The sequence below is a fragment of the Bos mutus genome, chromosome 2 (assembly GCF_027580195.1).
Source record: "Bos mutus isolate GX-2022 chromosome 2, NWIPB_WYAK_1.1, whole genome shotgun sequence".
In the NCBI taxonomy this organism is placed as follows: Eukaryota; Metazoa; Chordata; class Mammalia; order Artiodactyla; family Bovidae; genus Bos; species Bos mutus.
In genome coordinates this window covers 1,925,764-1,942,856 of record NC_091618.1, presented here as the reverse complement: position 1 = coordinate 1,942,856, position 17,093 = coordinate 1,925,764, and the positions used below count along the sequence as shown (strand labels likewise).

The 17,093-nt window shown below is 55.7% G+C and overlaps 1 protein-coding gene across 1 annotated transcript; it reads right to left on the bottom strand.

Moving 5' to 3' along the window:
• Positions 1-2,102: 2,102 nt before the first annotated feature.
• Positions 2,103-10,324, bottom strand: KLHDC7A (kelch domain containing 7A). Its single transcript, XM_070382076.1, has one exon. The coding sequence runs from the start codon at positions 8,423-8,425 to the stop codon at positions 6,035-6,037; it is 2,391 nt and encodes a 796-aa protein (XP_070238177.1). The 5' UTR covers positions 8,426-10,324; the 3' UTR covers positions 2,103-6,034.
• Positions 10,325-17,093: the final 6,769 nt, after the last annotated feature.

Genomic DNA, 17,093 nt, shown 5'->3' with positions numbered 1-17,093 from the left:
ATTATATTAAATGGAAAAAAGTAAGTGTAGAAGAATACATACATATTTAAAAAAAAAAAAAAAAAGGAAGTCTCATGGCCAGATCAAGGGTGGAGAAATTGATGGGAAGGGGAGAATTTGGCTCATTTTGCCATCTACTGGGTGGTTTTGAGAATAAAATGAAATCATATAAGCACAGCCTGCATGTGTGCATGTGAAGTCACTTCAGTCGTGTCCAACTCTGTGTGACCCTATGACATAGCCCACCGGGCTCCTCTGTCCATGGGATTCTCCAGGCAAGAATTCTGGAGTTGGTTGCCATGCCCTCCTCAAGGGGATCTTCGCAAACTAGGTATTGAATCCACATCTCTTGTGTCCCCTGCGTTGGCGGGTGGGTTCTTTACCCCTAACGCCATTAGTACTCAATAAATGTATTTTCAGTGATTGATTTCTCTCCTCCAGTTTTTTAATAACAAAGGCAGATTTTAGAATAGGTCTCAAATAATAACTTTCAGTGTTGTGAAACGTCCTGCCTCCGTTTCCTCCCCTGTATTATGAGGATAATCACTTCCTGGCAGAGGTGTTCGGGAAGGATTTGATGAGGGAACGACGGTTAAGGGTTTGCACAGAGCCCGGAGCGGGGAATATGGTTGTCATCATTGCTGGGACAAGATCCGTGTCTCCACTGCCTCCCTGCACGCACAGAAAAAGGCGACCAAGACTCCATCACTTTTTCGTTTCTGTTTTATTTTGACCCACATCCCACTTGTCAAAAACCTGAGTCTGCCTGGGAGCTGTTTGTAGAGACTCGCCCTGCGGCGGTCCTCTCTTCTGGTTCCCCAGCTGCCTGTCGCCTCATCTCCTACCCCTGGGGGCACCGCCTCCTTTTGCGTTTCAGCCCCCTTTGTCCACTCCTCCTCCACTGCAGCCTCCTGTCTGCCTGGGGGGCTCCTTCTAGCTGGAGCCACAGCCTCAGGGGACTCCGAGGATAACCCTGGGGCCCCAAGTGCCTTCCAGGTAAGGATGACAAAGATGGGGCGTGCTGGGCGCCTGGCTGTGGCTTTGATGATCTGCAGGCCAGACAGCACGTGGGTCTCCCAGGTACTCTGAGGGGCTCCTACCCTCCCATCTGTACCATCGTGCACCTTCTCAAGGTTTCCAGGGGCTCTGAGCAGCCTCTGAAGCTCTTCACTGCTGTCGGATGCCCTGGGGAAATGCCTAACGCTTTGAGTCTGAGAAACTCAGGTCAGCCAGTCACTCACCCTGTTGAAGGACTGCAGAGGTTCATCTCAAAGCCTGGATGGTCTATGCATAGCTCGAGCCTCCTCCCCCAGTCCCTGGACTTTGTTAAACAAGATGGGGCGTCTGGAGCTTAAAAGTCAGACAACCTCCTTCCACAGGACCAGGCCACTATGAAAGGGCAGTGGGAGTATGAGGGATCCCTCCCCTGAGCTGGCTTAGAGCAGCCTCCCTGCAGAAGACGATGCTGCTTCTGGGACCGACCGTGGAGCAGCCCCGGGACCAGTCCTTACAGCTCCGCTCGAGGCTGGCAGTGGCAAACCCATTTGATAGATGCAGGTGTGGAGGATCGGGAGCTTAGGACGGTTTCTTTTGAGTTCCAGTTTCAAGGATAGAGCATCATCGGCTGGTGGGGGATGGACAGGGATGAGGGGCAGGAAACAGCGGATGCCACATCCTTGGCTCTGTGCCTCACAGTAGAGGAAGGGAAAGAACGGCGTGCTGAGTGGGCAGGCCAGGGTCAAGGAAGCTTTTCAGGAGACTGAGGGTCTTTAGCAAGTGTCCTTGTGTTCACTGAGCCTCACTCTTCTCACTTGTAAAATGGGCTTGTGAGGGGAGGCGTAAAAGCGAGCGCTCAGTGCCTGGCGTGCAGGGCGGGAACCCTTGTCTTACATTCTAGCTCCAGGAATCCCCAGGGCAGCAGGGCCTCCGGCTTCGCCCTTCCCACTGGCCATTCTCAAGGGCAGCTCTGAGCCCTGCAGTAAGAGCAGGGCCCAGGCCCCAGGCAGGCAACTGCTGCGGTGCTATGGTTGTTTCAGCAACCTGGTTCTTCCAGACAGAACTGCTTCTCTTGTAAATATTGATGGAGGCCTCAGACAGAGAGGAACGCGAAAACAAAGGGCGCTTTATTTATGACGGAAAAAGAAACCCACAGGGAAAAAAAATATCTACAGGCCTGACGGAGGGGGAATGTTTAAATAAACCATGGCAGGTCCACTGGATGGAATATTGTGCAACTATTGAAATGATGTTTACCGAGGGTTTGTAATAACACGGGAAAATGCTTATTCTATAACGCTAAGTTAAAAAAAAAGGGAAGCAACTGAATTGTATATTCAGCATAATCACACCGAGGCAAAAATCAAGCCAAAGAAAAATCACACACAGGAAAACAGACCAGAGGGACCCACACCACAGCGGGGGTTTGTCTTTGGGTGGAAAATTGGGGAGTTTTTTAAATACCTTTCTCTATTTTCCAGTTTTTTTCTATAATGGCATGGTTGACCTAATGTGCAAAACAACTCGAACTTAAGGTTTTTGTTTTCCTAAAGAAGAAAGAACTCACATTAGGAAAGAAGGACAGATGAGCCATGGAGAAGCCAAGCGACACACAGGCCACTCTGAGGCCTAGGGCGAGAGGACAACGGACACGGCTACTGAAGAGGCCAGTGGAGATCCTGGACTCTGCCAGCACGGAGCCACACGGGCTGGCTGACGTATTCAGATGGGGCATCATGTGTTATTCTGACCCTCTCTCCTAAATGCGTATACTTCCCCGGTGGCTCAGACGGTAAAGCGTCTGCCTGCAATGTGGGAGACCTGGGTTTGAGCCCTGGGTTGGGAAGATCCCCTGGAGGAGGAAATGACGACCCACTCCAGTGCTCTTGCCTGGAAAATTCCATGGACGGAGGGGCCTGGTGGGCTACAGTCCATGGGGTCGCAAAGAGACGAACACGACTGAGCGACTTCAGTACCTAAATGTGTAAACTCTGCTTCTCTCTGGGGAATGTAGCTTACCTCCAGCCAAGGCCCCTCTCTCAAGAATGTCAGTGTAACGGGACTCTCTCCTTTATAGGTAAAGGTGGAAGCAGAAGAGCTGGGCTCCTGCCCTCCTCACGCACCAAGATGGAGCGCCTGGGAGGCAGTCCTGCTCCCCGCCCCCGCTGGCGTGGCAAAGCCCTTCGGGAGGCAGGCCAGGCCTCCTGGCCCGGAGCCCTGGTCTCTGCAGGATGCCCCCTCAGGGCTCTGCACAGCCTCGACTGGTCAGGGAGCCTGCTCGCACCACCCCACCGCCCCTGCTTCTCCCCTCTGCCGACTGCGTGCAGCATGGCTGCTGTTTGTTTCTTTATGTACTTGCTTTTTTTTTTTAAACTGCCTGTTCTCCATAGCCAGAGTGCCAGCTCCACGAGGACAGGGATGTGCTGTGTCTCTAACACCCGCGGTAGCGCCTGGTTTAAACATCCTGTAAATGAATCCTGGGGCTTCCCCGGTGGCTCAGTGCTAAAGAATCTGCCTGCAGGAGACATGGGTCTGATCCTGGGTGGAGAAGATCCTCTGGAGAAGGAAATGGCAACCCACTCCAGAATTCTTGCCTAGGAAATCCCATGGGCAGAGGAGCCTGGCGGGCTACAGTCCATGGGGTCGCAAAGAGTCAGACACGACTGAGCAACAGCAAAATGAACCCTAACTGTCACAGCCCCAGGTGGTCTTTGCAGGCCCCCGGACTACCTTGCCCTGACGGCTTTCATCCCTAAATCCAGCTCTGGAGACCCAGGCCAGGAACGCACTAGCCCTGATCTGCTGGTAATGACTTCCTGGGCCCCGTGCTGAAATAGCTCTGAGGCCATGGAAAGAGCTCAACAAGAAAGGACACGGCGATCGGTCAGTGATGTCTGCCGTGGGAGCGCGGGAGGCAGACAAGACGCGCGGCACCGCCCTGTCTCAGCCTCGGCCCGAGTCTCAGCTCTCCCTTGGTCATGAAGAACACGGCCACCACCACTGGTCTGGAGCCAGCTTTGCTGCTCAACCCCTTGATCCGTTTCCCTAGTCCCTGCCGTGTGTATGTGACGGGCTTCTGAAGGTTTTCCCAGAGCGAGCCCTAGCTCTCACCCTTGGCTTGGAGCCTTCCCCCATGCCCTACCCAGCTCGGCTGAGGTCTTGTCCTCTGCCTGGCTCCTTATCGGAGGCCTGCCTCTGGCCTGGATCTGGTTCTACCTGTTCCGGCTCCCAGATGGGGCTCTCCACCCTTTCCCCTGCCGGGCATCACGTCTCCCCTCCCCGGGTCCCCGGGAGGTCCACGAACACGTGCTGACTATGAACTTGAGCATGGCCTTGGTGGTCGAGTGGGTTTGGAGAGGCAGTCACTCTCCCAGACTCCAGCCATAGTCTCAGCTATCTTTCCTCCCCCAGCTTCCAGCCTAGAAATAAACTAAGCTGCCTCACCTCCCAAGCCCTAGAATAGGAAAGGTGGGCTTCTGAGGTCCAAGGAAAGGTTTCATCTCTACACCAACCTCCTCTGGTTCTTTGTTCCAATCCCTCCTCTTCCAAAAAGACCCCCAGCTCAGCCCCAGCAGCTGCAGGGACACAAGCTCCTGCCAGGTGCTCACCTTTATCCCCCAGGCAGAGCAGGACACAGATTGTCCTTCCCGTTTTCAAGACAGGGTTGCCGAAGTCTGAGCACTCCCACCTCCCCACCTGTCAGGCCCACCGAGGCGCACCTGCCCTCTCTTCCTCTTTCCTGATGCCGCCGCTCACTTCAGAAGTAGTCCCGGCTCTCCTGGCTTCCGGCTGGTACCAAGAGCATGACTGCTTTCCTGTCGGTATATGCATCTCCCTTGGAGATGGATCAGCGCCATGGTAATAGATTGGACTAGTCTCTCTCCCTTCCTTCTGGGAAGAAGAGGTAACTTCCCAAGGGTGGAAGCTTTCCTCCCTTTGAGAATTTGCCAAACCTGCTGTGAAAGGAGGGCCCAGTCTCTCGGTGCAGCAGGAGAACTCGCTGGTCCCTCAGCTCCACCGTGGGCCTGCCCCTCCCTGGCCTGCTCCTGTCTGATGAGGCAGACCAGGCGACCACAGGCTCAGGGAAGGCAAAGGATGCCATCACCTCTAACCCCCTGGAAGGGCTGCCCCCAGCTCCCAAGGTGAGGGCTGAGTCGCATCAGTGGCTGTACTGTGAAGGGTTCTGAGATCTGGGGAGAGAGTGCGGTGGTCAAATAACAATGGGCCCAGCAGGAGGGTGGCCCTTGGATCACATTTATTTTTTCCTTGCCATCAACTGTATTCTCAGTAGACCCTGCAAGCAGATGTCCCTTTATAAATGGACGCTAAACGTGGAGGCTTCTCCTCCTTCCAGTACACTGGAATTCCATGTAATGAGGAAAAGCAAAGTGGGCTTCGGTCAATTCACTCTGCAGGCAAGAGTTCCCGTGGGCGGCTTCAACTGGCGCTCTGCTCCAGTTGGCTCTCTCTCCAGCCATCGCTCCCTCTGGCTAGGCCCCCTGGGGCTCCCCGGGCTTGTCCTAGTCCTGCTGAACAGCCCCCCTCAATTTTCTCCACCTGTGTGTGTCCCAGGGGCTTCTGGAGCTTGGGGCTCAGTGGCCAATGGTTAGGAAGAGGCCCTGGTGGCTTAGAGAGGGCTGGCCCAGATCCAGCAGGGTCAGCTTGAGGGGTCACTGGGAGTCAAAAAACCTCTGGAACCGTGCCTGTGATAAGGCTGTGCCCCTGAACTTTGCTAGGATCCTGGTACCCCCCTCCCCACCAAATTCAGACCTCAAGCAAGGTGGTGGTCAACCCTGCAGACGTGGGCACCCTGGGCCTCAGGACATCAGTCCTCTGTTTCATTTTCACACTAGGGTGGCTGCCCAAAGAGGGCAAAGACGCAGCTAAGAAGCCCAGACTGTGGAGGAGGTGGGACTGAAATTCACCTCTTGCTGGCCAGATTCCCCTGCACCCCGATCTCCCAGAAATGGCCCATGCCGCGATGGGTAGGGGGTGTTTTTCCGTCTAGTCTTGCAGAAGGAGCCCAGCAGACGGGCTGCTAGACCCTGGTCTGGGGCACATCAGGACCGGGCAAGGTCAGGACGGTGGGCAGGAGGGTGCCCTGCGGGGAAGGGAAGGCCTGCCGCATTTCGGGCACAAACCTGGGCGAGATGCTGTCGGCCAGGAAGCGCAGCGTGCGCCGGCGCCCCACGCAGTAGACGAGCTCGTCCACCACGGCGCACTGGAAGGCCTCGGGGTACGGCGTCCGGTACGTGGCGCACTCGTACCAGAGGCGGGCGCTGGCGCTGCAGCGGTACACGCTGATGCCCAGGCTGCGGTTGAGGTCGAAGCGATAGAGGAAGCCTCTGACCGCCACCATCTCGGCCGTGCGGTCCCTGCCGCCCCCGGTGGGCGCGGCGCGCCAGCGCTGCTCCCGGACAGAGAAGCGCAGCAGCAGGTAGCGCAGCGAGCCCCCGGTGACGAAGAGCTCGCCCCCGCTCGCCGCCGCCGTGTGCGCCAGGGCGAAGGTGTCCTTGGGCAGCGGCGGCGCAAAGGTCCAGCGGTCCAGGCGAGGGTCGTAGCGTTCCACCGTGTTCAGACACTCGCCCCCGACGGCGTACAGCTGTCCGTCCAGGGCCACCAGCCGGCAGTGCGGCCGCGCCTGGTTCAGGGGGCACACCTCGCTCCAGATGTCCGTCAGCGGGTTGTAGCAGAAGACGCGGTTGGAGGGCTGGAGCCCAGAGCCCTGGCAACCGGACACCAGGAAGAGGTAATTGAAGAGACTGCAGATGGCACAGCCCCGGGACACAGCCTCGGGCGGCAGGCGGGCCAGCGGGCGCCAGGCGTCCCGCTCATCGTCGTAGCAGCAGAGGCGGCCGGAGCCGTCCTGGGGGCACACGTCAGCCACCACGAGGTGCTCGCGCCCCCGGAGCCGGCGCTGGAGGACCAGCTCCCGCTCTGCCCCGCTCAGGCGCCCGTAGATGTCGGGGCTCCGCAGGACCTGGAGGTAGTTGTCCCTCATCACCTTGTAGGCGGCCTCCTTCAGGGGCTCCAGTTTCTTCCTCTTGGCAAAGGCCAGCGCCTCGTAGCAATTGCCCAGATCCAGGTGGACCTCTGGGGCTGATCCAGGGCTGAGCGGGGGGTGGAAGAAACTGGTGCCAGCCACAGAGTGCACGTGGGGCTTCCGGCGGCTTCCCGCTGAGCTGGACTCAGGAGAATCCTGGGACGTGGGGCAGGTGGGCACAGCTCTCTGGTCTGGGCAGGATGGAGCAGCGTCCCCAAAGCCATCGAGCTGTAGCTGAAACTCTGGGTTCTCCAGGATCTGAAGGAGGCTCTCCTTGCGGCTGAAGCCTCGCGTGGAGCCGGAGGGGTCAGACCCGGGGGAGGCAGTGGTCTCCTGTCCGCCTTCTCTGTCACCAGCAGGCCGTCCAGACGCTATCCTTGTTCCCAGGGGGCCTGACACTGACTCAGGGGCTGGAGCCCCTGCTGAGGTGGCTGTTCCGGGGGCCAGCCTGCTCCTGGAGGTGGCCTGAGAGGTGTACTCCACGTGGTAATCGTACACCTTGCCCTTCAGCCTGGGCCTGATCCCCTCCACCTTCTCCGGTATGAAATTCTCCTCTACTCGAACCTGGGCCACGGACGAGAAGGTATAGGAAGCGTCGGAGGCGCCCTCCCGCTGACGCAGGGCCAGGCCCAGGTCTGAGGCAGCCTGGAGGGCCGCTGCCTCCTCCCTGTGGACCCCTGACGCGTGGGTAAAGACCCAGCTGTTGTTCATGTCGCACTGGCCTTCACGGTGGGCCGCCTCACCTTCATGGGGGGGTTCCTGCTCCCCGCTCCCTGGATGCTTGGGGGGTCCACTGTCCTGCCTGGGAGTGAGCTCACCACTCACATGGCCGCTCTCCACGGCCGGGAGGCCAGCTGGGGGGCTTGGTGGTTCGCTGCACTGATGGGGGCGATGGGGCAGCTCGGGCTTACCGTCCACAGCTGTTCCGGCTTCCTGGTCTCCGCACTGAGGAGCTGGCAGGTCAGAGTCCGGGCACTGCCCAGCGTGCTCCTCTCCAGCACGTTTCCTCCCAGCTTTCCCAGCCTCTCCAGCTTCTGAGGTTGCAGATGAAGCTCCGGTGGCCGGGACTCTGGAGGCCTCCGTGCTCTCCCAGCTGCAGCCTGGCGGTCCTGTGGCCCCCTTGCTTCCCCTTCGGCGTCTCAGATCCCACCGTGGTGCCCCGGGAACAGCCTCCTGGGTGGCAGGCTGCCCAGAGCCCCCTGCCTCCGCCTCAGCCTCGGCCTTGGCGTCCGCCCCCCGCGGCAGGGCCTGGGCTGGCCTGGACTTGTACAGCCTGTAGGCTGCGGTCAGCAGGAGCAGGGCAGCGGCAGACAGCACCAGCTGGCCCGTCAGCTGCATGTCCAGATGCCAGTCCTGGGCCTCTGCTCCTCCTCCTCTGGGGAGCATGTTCCCAAGCAGACCTGGGGCAGAGGAATGTCAAGAATCCGATTAATGATTGCCCAATAGGGGACGGTTCCTGGTTCCTGCCGGGCTGAGTGGGAGGGGGTTTGGGGCGAGCTCTGGCTGGGCCGGTGAAGAATTGAAGCAAAGGTGACTTTTGAGCTGGCAGAGTTGGCCACCAAGGCCCGGGGCTGGCAGAGTGCGGTGGCTGGCCTCCCTGGGATCCTTCGGTGCTTTTCCCTGGGGATGGGAGGCATCTGCCCGGAGGAGGCTGAGCTTGTGATCACCACCCACGCCAGCTGCGGCCGGAGGGGGCTGGGCACATCCAGCGGGCACTCGAAGAGGGAGGAAGCTCTCGGTCAAACAGTCACCCGATGCTAGGGAACGCTCGGGGTGGGAGATTGTTTGTGTCTGTCCTGTTTTCTCTTTTGCAAATCCGCTGGGCTGGGAGGTTGGGTGTGGTGAGCTGTGGAGCAGGTGGTGCCACGGCAGGTGTGGTGAGAGATCCTTCTGGGTCTGCGCTCTTCCTGTTGAGGTCGGTGGGTCCCCACGGCGGGGTTGGTCTGCAGTCAGCAGCCAGGGAGGCGGAGCCGGGAGCTGGGCCAAGCCCCCTGACCTGGCTCCTGAATGACTCTGCCCTCCTTCCCTGCCTGATGAGGTGCCTGAGAAAACCAGCCTTGGGGTTGGAGTTGGGGGGAAACACGGCGTTTGTACCTAGATCAGGGACAAACATGAGGCTCATCCTCATGCTTGGAACCAGACAGCCTCACACAGTCAGAGGCTGCGGGAGCCTCACTCGCCTCCCGTCGCAGCAGCGCCTGGCTCTGCCGCCAAGCTGTGTGACCTCAGGCAAGTCAGTCCACCTCTCTCTGCCTCCGTTTCTTCATCTGAAAAGATGGGGCTAACAGCCCCTCGTAGGTCGTGGTGACAGCAAGACGGGTCGGTGTGTGTAAAGGGCGCAGGGCCGAGCTCCCGTGTAAAGGCTTCGTCGGTGTCGACCACTCCTCCTCCTCCTCTTCCTCTTCCTCGCGTCGGCGCCATCGTCATTCGTGTGAATCGCCATCGGCTGGACCTTTGGAGGCACTGGCGTGACTCTGCCCCTCCCCAGACTCAGGGCCTTCCGGGGTCCCCAGAGGCCAGGATGGGGGTCTCAGCCTCACGCTGCCTGTGGGTGCCGAGGGTGCCGGGTGGGTGGGCCCGCCGCTGCCTGGTCCCCCGATTCCAGAGACGCTGTCACTCTCCACTTCCAAGTGTTGGCATTTAGCTTAAAAATGAGAATAAGAGCCACTCTGTGGAACAGGAACGTGTTTGGAGGAATTTGGCTCCGAAGCCTTGACTTGAGGAGAAAATCGTGATTCCTTACTATGCTGTTCACAGCTCCCCCGTGGTCCCGTCTGTTCACCTTCCACGGTCATCTCCTGATTGCCCCCTGCATGCCGCGATCTGGGCTGGGGCGCAGGCCGCCTTCCCCTCCGACCCTCAGGGTCAGGTCAAAGGCTGCCTCCTGTACCTCCTTCCCAGCGCCTCCATCCTTCCGGCATCATCTTTTCTTTGCTTCTTGTTCTCCTATTCTTCCACTCGCCCCTTTCAGCCTTCATCACGTGGGCTGTGGCTCCAAGTACACTCCGTTCTGCTTGCTGGATTCTACGTCTCCAGGGAAGCTCAACCTTGGGGCCTGAGGCACCACTGGGACAAAAGCCAAGCTGATTGTGCCTTCCCACCGGGAGGATATGGGTGGACGCTCTGGATGACTCACACTATCCCGTTTGGGGAAAAGAATTGTGATCCCCTTTTCATGGCAGCTCCAAGGGCATGTCAATTTGCCTGCAAATGAGGACTTCTACCTTTTGTTTCCAGACTCCAGACTTTTACAGACCTGAGTTCGTCCAACAGGTATGACTGCTCTGGGAGTCAGAAGTTTTCAGCCTGTCCCACTGGTGACCTCTCTGAGAGAGTGTTGTTTCCTCTCTTTCCATCTCTGTCAAAATAGTGATTCACCATGATTGTTAGAAACACAGATTGCCAAGCTCCGCCCCCAGATTTTACGATTCAGTGGGTTCCGTGTGGCTTCCAGGAAATCCTCATTTTTAAAAATCATCTCAGGAGATTCCAGTGGGTAGAGGAATGAAAAGTCAGTCGGTTTTCTTTATTCGTCTGCTGGGTGATGGGTGAGTAGTTGGTTGCCCTCTGTACCACCCAGGTGAGTATTGGGGAAGGGGAATGAGTCCTGGGTACTTTGCACGAGTGAGGTCTTCCTGGGCATCCACGGAGGTGGGTATTGTCCTCACCCTTATTTTACAGGTGGGGAAACGGAGGCTCAGAGAAATCATGCACCAATGTCAACTGAGGTTGTCAGCGGCAGAGTCTTGATTTATAGCCAGGTGTCTCTAACCGCAAGGCCCGTTTGTCTTCCTCTGGGACAGAGAGGATGAGTTATAAAGGAGAATTAAAATGATTTGTCCAGTGGTGAAATCAGGGCTTTGGAGACTGGCTTGGGTCCCCCCAGGGGCCAGGCCACCATTCCCGCAGTCAGGGCGGCTCTGCGCCTCTCCCTCCTGAGAGAGGAGACTGCATACCCGCCCTGGTCTGCTGTGGCCTGGCATTGACCTCTCAGATGCCACCAAGCACGCAGGGCCTCAGCTCCTTAGGGGGGCTGCTTCCCACCCAACAAAGGCTTCATGCGTCCTGGAGTGCCACCCCTCCAGCTCTGCCTTCAAGCCTTTGAGTCAGACAGTTGCTCTTTCCATTTGAACTGTGCTCCCGGATGTTAGATGTAGCCAGGCCAGACCCCTGGGTGGCCAGGGGAAAGTGCAATGGCCCCTGGGAACAGAAGACACAGTCCCAGCCCCGGGGAAGGACCTCCCTGCAGGTCTGGAAGCTGGTGCATACGCCTGAGACACAGTCAAGCCACAGTGCATCACAGTGGAAACATTAACACGGAGATTTGTCAACAGGTGTTCATGGCAAAGTAGACCAGACTAGACTGGATGGCCAGGGAGTCTGGAGCAAGGGGCGTCGGAAGAGAGGTTAGGAGAGAATTCCAGAAAGGTGTTTAGCCTTGAGTATGCATACAAAGAAAGAGGGGGCATAGACAGATTGACTGCGTGCGTATGTATTAAGTCACTTCAGTCGTGTTCAACTCTGTGCAACCCTATGGACCGTAGTCTGCCGGGCTCCTCTGTCCATGGAATTCTTCAGGCAAGAATACTAGAGTGGGATGCTGTGACCTCCTCCGAGGGATCTTCCCAACACAGGGATGGAACGCAGGTATCCTGCATTGTAGGCGGATTCTTAACCTACTGAGCCGCCTGGGAGACCTGGGCTGATGGATTGACGTGACTGATATTTACCAGATGTTGGCCGTATACCAGGCCCGTATGCTGGTGCAGGGACCAGGGTGAAGGAGCCTGAGGGTGGAGACTGGCGTGAACCCCGGCTCAGCAGTTCCTTCGTTGGAGGGTGGAGGTAACACCTGTGAAACATCTGAGCCCAGAGGAGACCTTCGTTAAAGGAGGCTTCCCCCTGCACGCCCTCCATTCTGGTCCTCAGTGACCACCGCCACCTGAGATTGTTATAAAATGTAGGCTTTATTATTATTCAGGCAGGACGAGAAGGGGGCGGCAGAGGATGAGATGGCTGGATGATGTCACCGGCTCAATGGACATGAGCTTGAACAAACTTCAGGAGATAGTGAAGGACAGGGAATCCTGGCGTGCTGCAGCCCACGGGGTCACAGAGAGGTGGACACAACTTAGTGACTGGACAGTAACATGGTGAGGCCAACAGATCGGGAGGTGCTGCTACTGGAAAGACAGCTTGTTGTTCATAGTTCTCTAGAGGAGCCCCATCCAAGTGCCATTCAGGGCCGTATGAGGAAGCACCAGGGCCAGCAGGAGGCAGAGCGGGGAGGGAAAGAGGGAGCCAGAGACTTTATCATGTCTTTCGTGTGAAGGGCTGGGGAAGACAGGGTAGGCAGAAGAGCAGGGGTCCTGAGGCTATTTTAATTTGTCACCTCCCCGGTCCTGCAGTGATTCAGTTCAGTCGCTCAGTCAGGTCCGACTCTTTGTGACCCCATGGACTGCAGCACGCCAGGCCTCCCTGTCCATTGCCAATCCCCAGAGTTTACTCAAACTCATGTTCATGGAGTTGGTGATGCCATCCAACCATCTCATCCTCTATCGCCCCTTCTCCCACCTTCAATCTTTCCATCAGGGTCTTTTCCAGTGAGTCAGTTATTTGCATCAGGTGGCCAAAGGATTGGAGTTTCAGCTTCAGCATCAGTCCTTCCAATGAACACCCAGGACTGATCTCCTTTAGGATGGACTGGTTGGATTTCCTTGCAGTCCAAGGGACTCTCAAGAGTCTTCTCCAACACCACAGTTCAAAAGCATCAATTCTTAGGCACTCAGCTTTCTCCTGGAGTGATTAGGGCAGGGGAATATTGGCCCCGGGGTATAAGAGCCCTGTGAGAGCCTAGAAGGAGGTGGTTGGAGGAAGCCTTTGGGTTCATTTGCATACGATAAGTGTGCTCCTGGGTGAGTCATTTGCCATTGCTAGGAACTAGCTAGACTTGGGAGCTCACAGTCAGCTCAGAAGGCCCAGATGACAGAGGGTGGAAAATATAGAAAATAAGAGGATATAGTTACTACAGGGAGTTGGAGCCAGAAGTGGGAGAGTAGGGGCTTTGGGGCCTCTCAGAGGCAGCTGGCTCCCCCAAGGGCAGTGGGGAGTGAGCTTCAGTCACTAACCTAAGTTTAATCCCATCCGGCAGGTGAACACAGCACTCCTGCCAGCAGACTTCAAACTCCATAAATTACAGCTTTTTTTTCCCCCTCCAGTCCATTTGGAAAAAGTGAAATGAACAAATGAAGACAGGAGCGAAATTAAAAGATAATTGGAAGTCTATATTGGGCTTCTGTGGATGTGCGCACACGCCGCCAATCTGGTCTCTCTGTGCGGGCAGGATAAATTGAGAACTCTTCGGCTGGCTCAGGGGGTGGATAAAACAGAGACAAATGCGTGCCATGCGAATAAACAGACCCATCTTCCCGTGACTGGCTTTGCGTCCCCCTGCTGGCGCCTCCTCTGGTCCCCTCAGTCTGACGGGCCTGTGTGTTCCAAGCTGGAAGTTGATCCCAGGTGGGTGAGGGTCTGAGTGGAGGGTCCAAGGTTGGGAGGAGCTGGGCGTGGGCACTCTGGGAGGTAAAGTTTGTGTGTGCAGAGAGCGGGTGGAGATGTCAGAGAAGAAGTTGGAGAATTGTGTGGCCTTTTACACACATGCACACACATACATGCACATATACACATGAACACACATGCCTCTATATATGCATGCACATGAATGCACATGCATGCACACACACACCCATGCGTGCACATACAAACACACACGTGTATATGCCTGTAAATGAATGCACACGTATGCACACCTGCACACACACATATACACTTGAATGAGAACATGGACTTATTGAATGCAGAAGGGCCGTCCATAAATGGATCTCACCCAGTGGGGAAGCTAAGTCCTAGCTGTCTATCCAGCTGGGCCTAGAACCCAGGGCATCGAACTGGGTCTCGGGGTAGAAGAGCAAGTCAAGGATAAATTGCCGCTTGTATGAAGAGCACTCAGTATTTGAAGGTGGCGTGACAGTTCTCTACACTCACCCGGGGCCCACAGTTGTGAGTGGTAAACAGGTGGGACCTGAATGGCCTCCTCGCTGGCCCTGGACCCAGCATCCACCCAGCCCGCTCTGGTACCAGCTACCAAAGTTCACCTCCACAGGAGCCCAAGTAGGACCGGCACTGCTCTCCAAGGGGACTCATCACCATGGTGCCGGGACTCTCTGGGATGAGCAGGGATGAGGGGCGAGTGAGGCCAGGATTTTGGAGAGGACAGGGCGTGGTATAGCCATCAAAAAAAGGGGTCTGGCCTGGAAAGGGGATTTCACAGAGCTGGGAATGCCAAGGGCATGAAGAAAGGTCCTACTTACAATTTCCACTGCACAGACCATTAGGAAATGGAACAATGGTACATGATACGTGCCTGTGAATTTGATGGGGAAATTGAATGCGAAATGATTCATGGGTGCTGTGCTGTTTGAAATGGCAGATCGCATCCTGATTTTTCCTCCTGGGGTGGAAAGAATTGAAGCGAAGGGAACATTGTGAGGTTTGAGTATGGGGCATAACCCTCTGCCTGCCTACAGGGAGGCAGAGCTTTCCCAGAGAGCTCAGAGCCAAGAGTGAGAGTAATAATGACAATAATTATAATCATAGCTAATATTTACTCACTCTGTGTCAGGCTCTGTACTCTGCCAGGGCTGCAGGAACTGTCTCCTTTAATCTTCACAGAGCCCTACAGGGGAGGCAAGACCCAGTCCATGGATAAGAAAACAGGCTCAGTTTCTTATTCAAGGTCAAGTCACTTTTATACCAAAGCCACTCTGGAGAAACCCTGTCTGCATGCAAGATCTCAGGCTCACTCCAGCTTCAGAAAATCAGAATTCTCCTGTTAATTGGATCCCTATGTGAAGCTTTATGCTATGCTATGCTAAGTCACTTCAGTGGTGTCCGACTCCTAGCAACCCCATGGACTGCAGCCCACCAGGCTCCTCCATCCATGGGATTCTCCAGGCAAGAGTACTGGAGTGGGTTGCCATTGCCTTCTCCAATGCATGAAAGGGAAAAGTGAAAGCGAAGTCGCTCAGTCGTGTCCGACTCCTAGCAACCCCATGGACTGCAGCCTACCAGGCTCCTCCGTCCATGGGATTTTCCAGGCAAGAGTACTGGAGTGGGGTGCCATTGCCTTCTCCAGTGAAGCTCTATAAACATGCTCATAATCCCAAGAACCAATCAACTGTGTGACTTTCAATACCATCAGGAGCATGGGTCTTCTCCTGCCCTGAGTCCGAGAGAGGTAACACCTTTGTCCTTGATCCCTTGACAGCTACCTTAATATACATCACTTAATATACAGCAACCTTAATATCAGTTCAGTTCAGTCGCTCAGTCGGGTCCGACTCTTTTCGACCTCATGGACTGTAGCACGCCAGGCCTCCCTGTCCATTACCAACTCCCGGAGCTTGTTCAAACTCATGTCCATTGAGTCGGTGATGCCATCCAACCATCTCATCCTCTGTCGTCCCCTTCTCCTCCTGCCCTCAATCTTTCCCAACATCAGAGTCTTTTCCAATGAATCAGCTCTTCGCATCAGGTGGCCAAAGTATTGCAGTTTCAGCTTCAGCACCGGTCCTTCCAGTGAACACCCAGGACTGATCTCCTTTAGGATGGACTGGTTGGACCTCCTTGCAGTCCAAGGGATTCTCAAGAGTCTTCTCTAACACCACAGTTCATCACTGATGATTCTAAAAATCCCTGTGGCTTTGTTTTCTCATCTCTCAAACAGGCATGACGTCATCCCTCTGGGGTTATTGCCAGGAAACACAGAGGCTGCCTGGGAAGGGCATCTGGAGCAGGTGCTCTGCAGGGCTGGCCAATGTCTGTAGAATGCCTTGATGGATTGTGCTGGAACCCATTACTGTCAAGGGCTGGTGGTGGGGCTTGTCCCTGGCTAAGTGCTTCAGAGGTAGTTTCTCATTGAAATGAATGTTCACAGTCTCACCAAGCAGGCATGGTTACCCCTGTTTTACCAGGAAGAAACTCAGAAAGGTTAAGTTCTTTGCCCAAAGTCATACAGCTAGCAAATGGCAGCCCTGAGATTCAAACCAGGTCCCTTTAGATCTGAAACCAGGCTGTGTCCCCTCGTGTCGTTGCTCAAGTCTCCTCCTGCAGTACTCCAGGCTGTCACCAGCCCCACATGCCCTTCTGGGGGCGACACGCTCCCTGGAGCTGGCTGTCCTTGGAGCCCCATCAGGGTAGCTCATCTCTCCCCTCTGCTCTTGCCTTCGTCTTCCACAAGCCATGTTCTGAGCTGCCACTGCGGGCCCCAAGATGTCCTATGGCTCCTATCAAATCGAAATGCCTCAGCCTGTTCTCCGAGGTCCTTTCAATGCCCCGACCTCATTTGTCACTGTTCTCAAACACGCGTTCTGCTCCAGCCAAGCTCATCTGTTTACTGTCCCCTCGTCCCTGCTGTCGCACGGGCCATTTCTCCCGCTCCTGGTGCTTTCCCCGACATCTTTGCTGTTCTGTTCACTTTTGCAAAACCCCAGATCAAAACTGGGCCTTCTCTGTAGGGACCCAAACCAGGGCAGCGGTTCTTGACTCCTCCTGGGTCCCAGAGCCCTCTGGAGACCTACTGTAAGTTATAGACCCTGCTGGAAAAGTCCAACTACACATAATACTTCACATGCAAATTCTGGAAGGCCCCAGACTCTTGGAGTTCTGGTTAAGAACCCCTGAGCTAGGAGAAGCGCATGCTAAACTTTTGAATGGATGTGTCAAATCAACTTTTAGGGTAAAAAATAGGCCAGCCCGGGGGCATGTTTTAAAGTGTTTTGCATTTACTCCATGTAGGAAAAAAGGTTTTCTGGCCAGATAAGTTTCGAAAACACTGCTTGGTGACCTCTGAGCTCAGCTTCTTCACTTGTAAACTGGGGCCGATAAAACCTGTTTTTATATAAGTTGTCATGGTGATTGGATGAGTTGCTTTGCCGTGTGTCAAGGACCACTCTCTCTTTAGGCCCCGAATCTTGTGTACTTTTCAAGAGACCAT

What these genes read in the sequence shown, in the direction of transcription:
- KLHDC7A (XM_070382076.1), bottom strand. Translation starts at nt 8,425, where the DNA reads ATGCTCCCCAGAGGAGGAGGAGCAGAGGCCCAGGACTGGCATCTGGAC.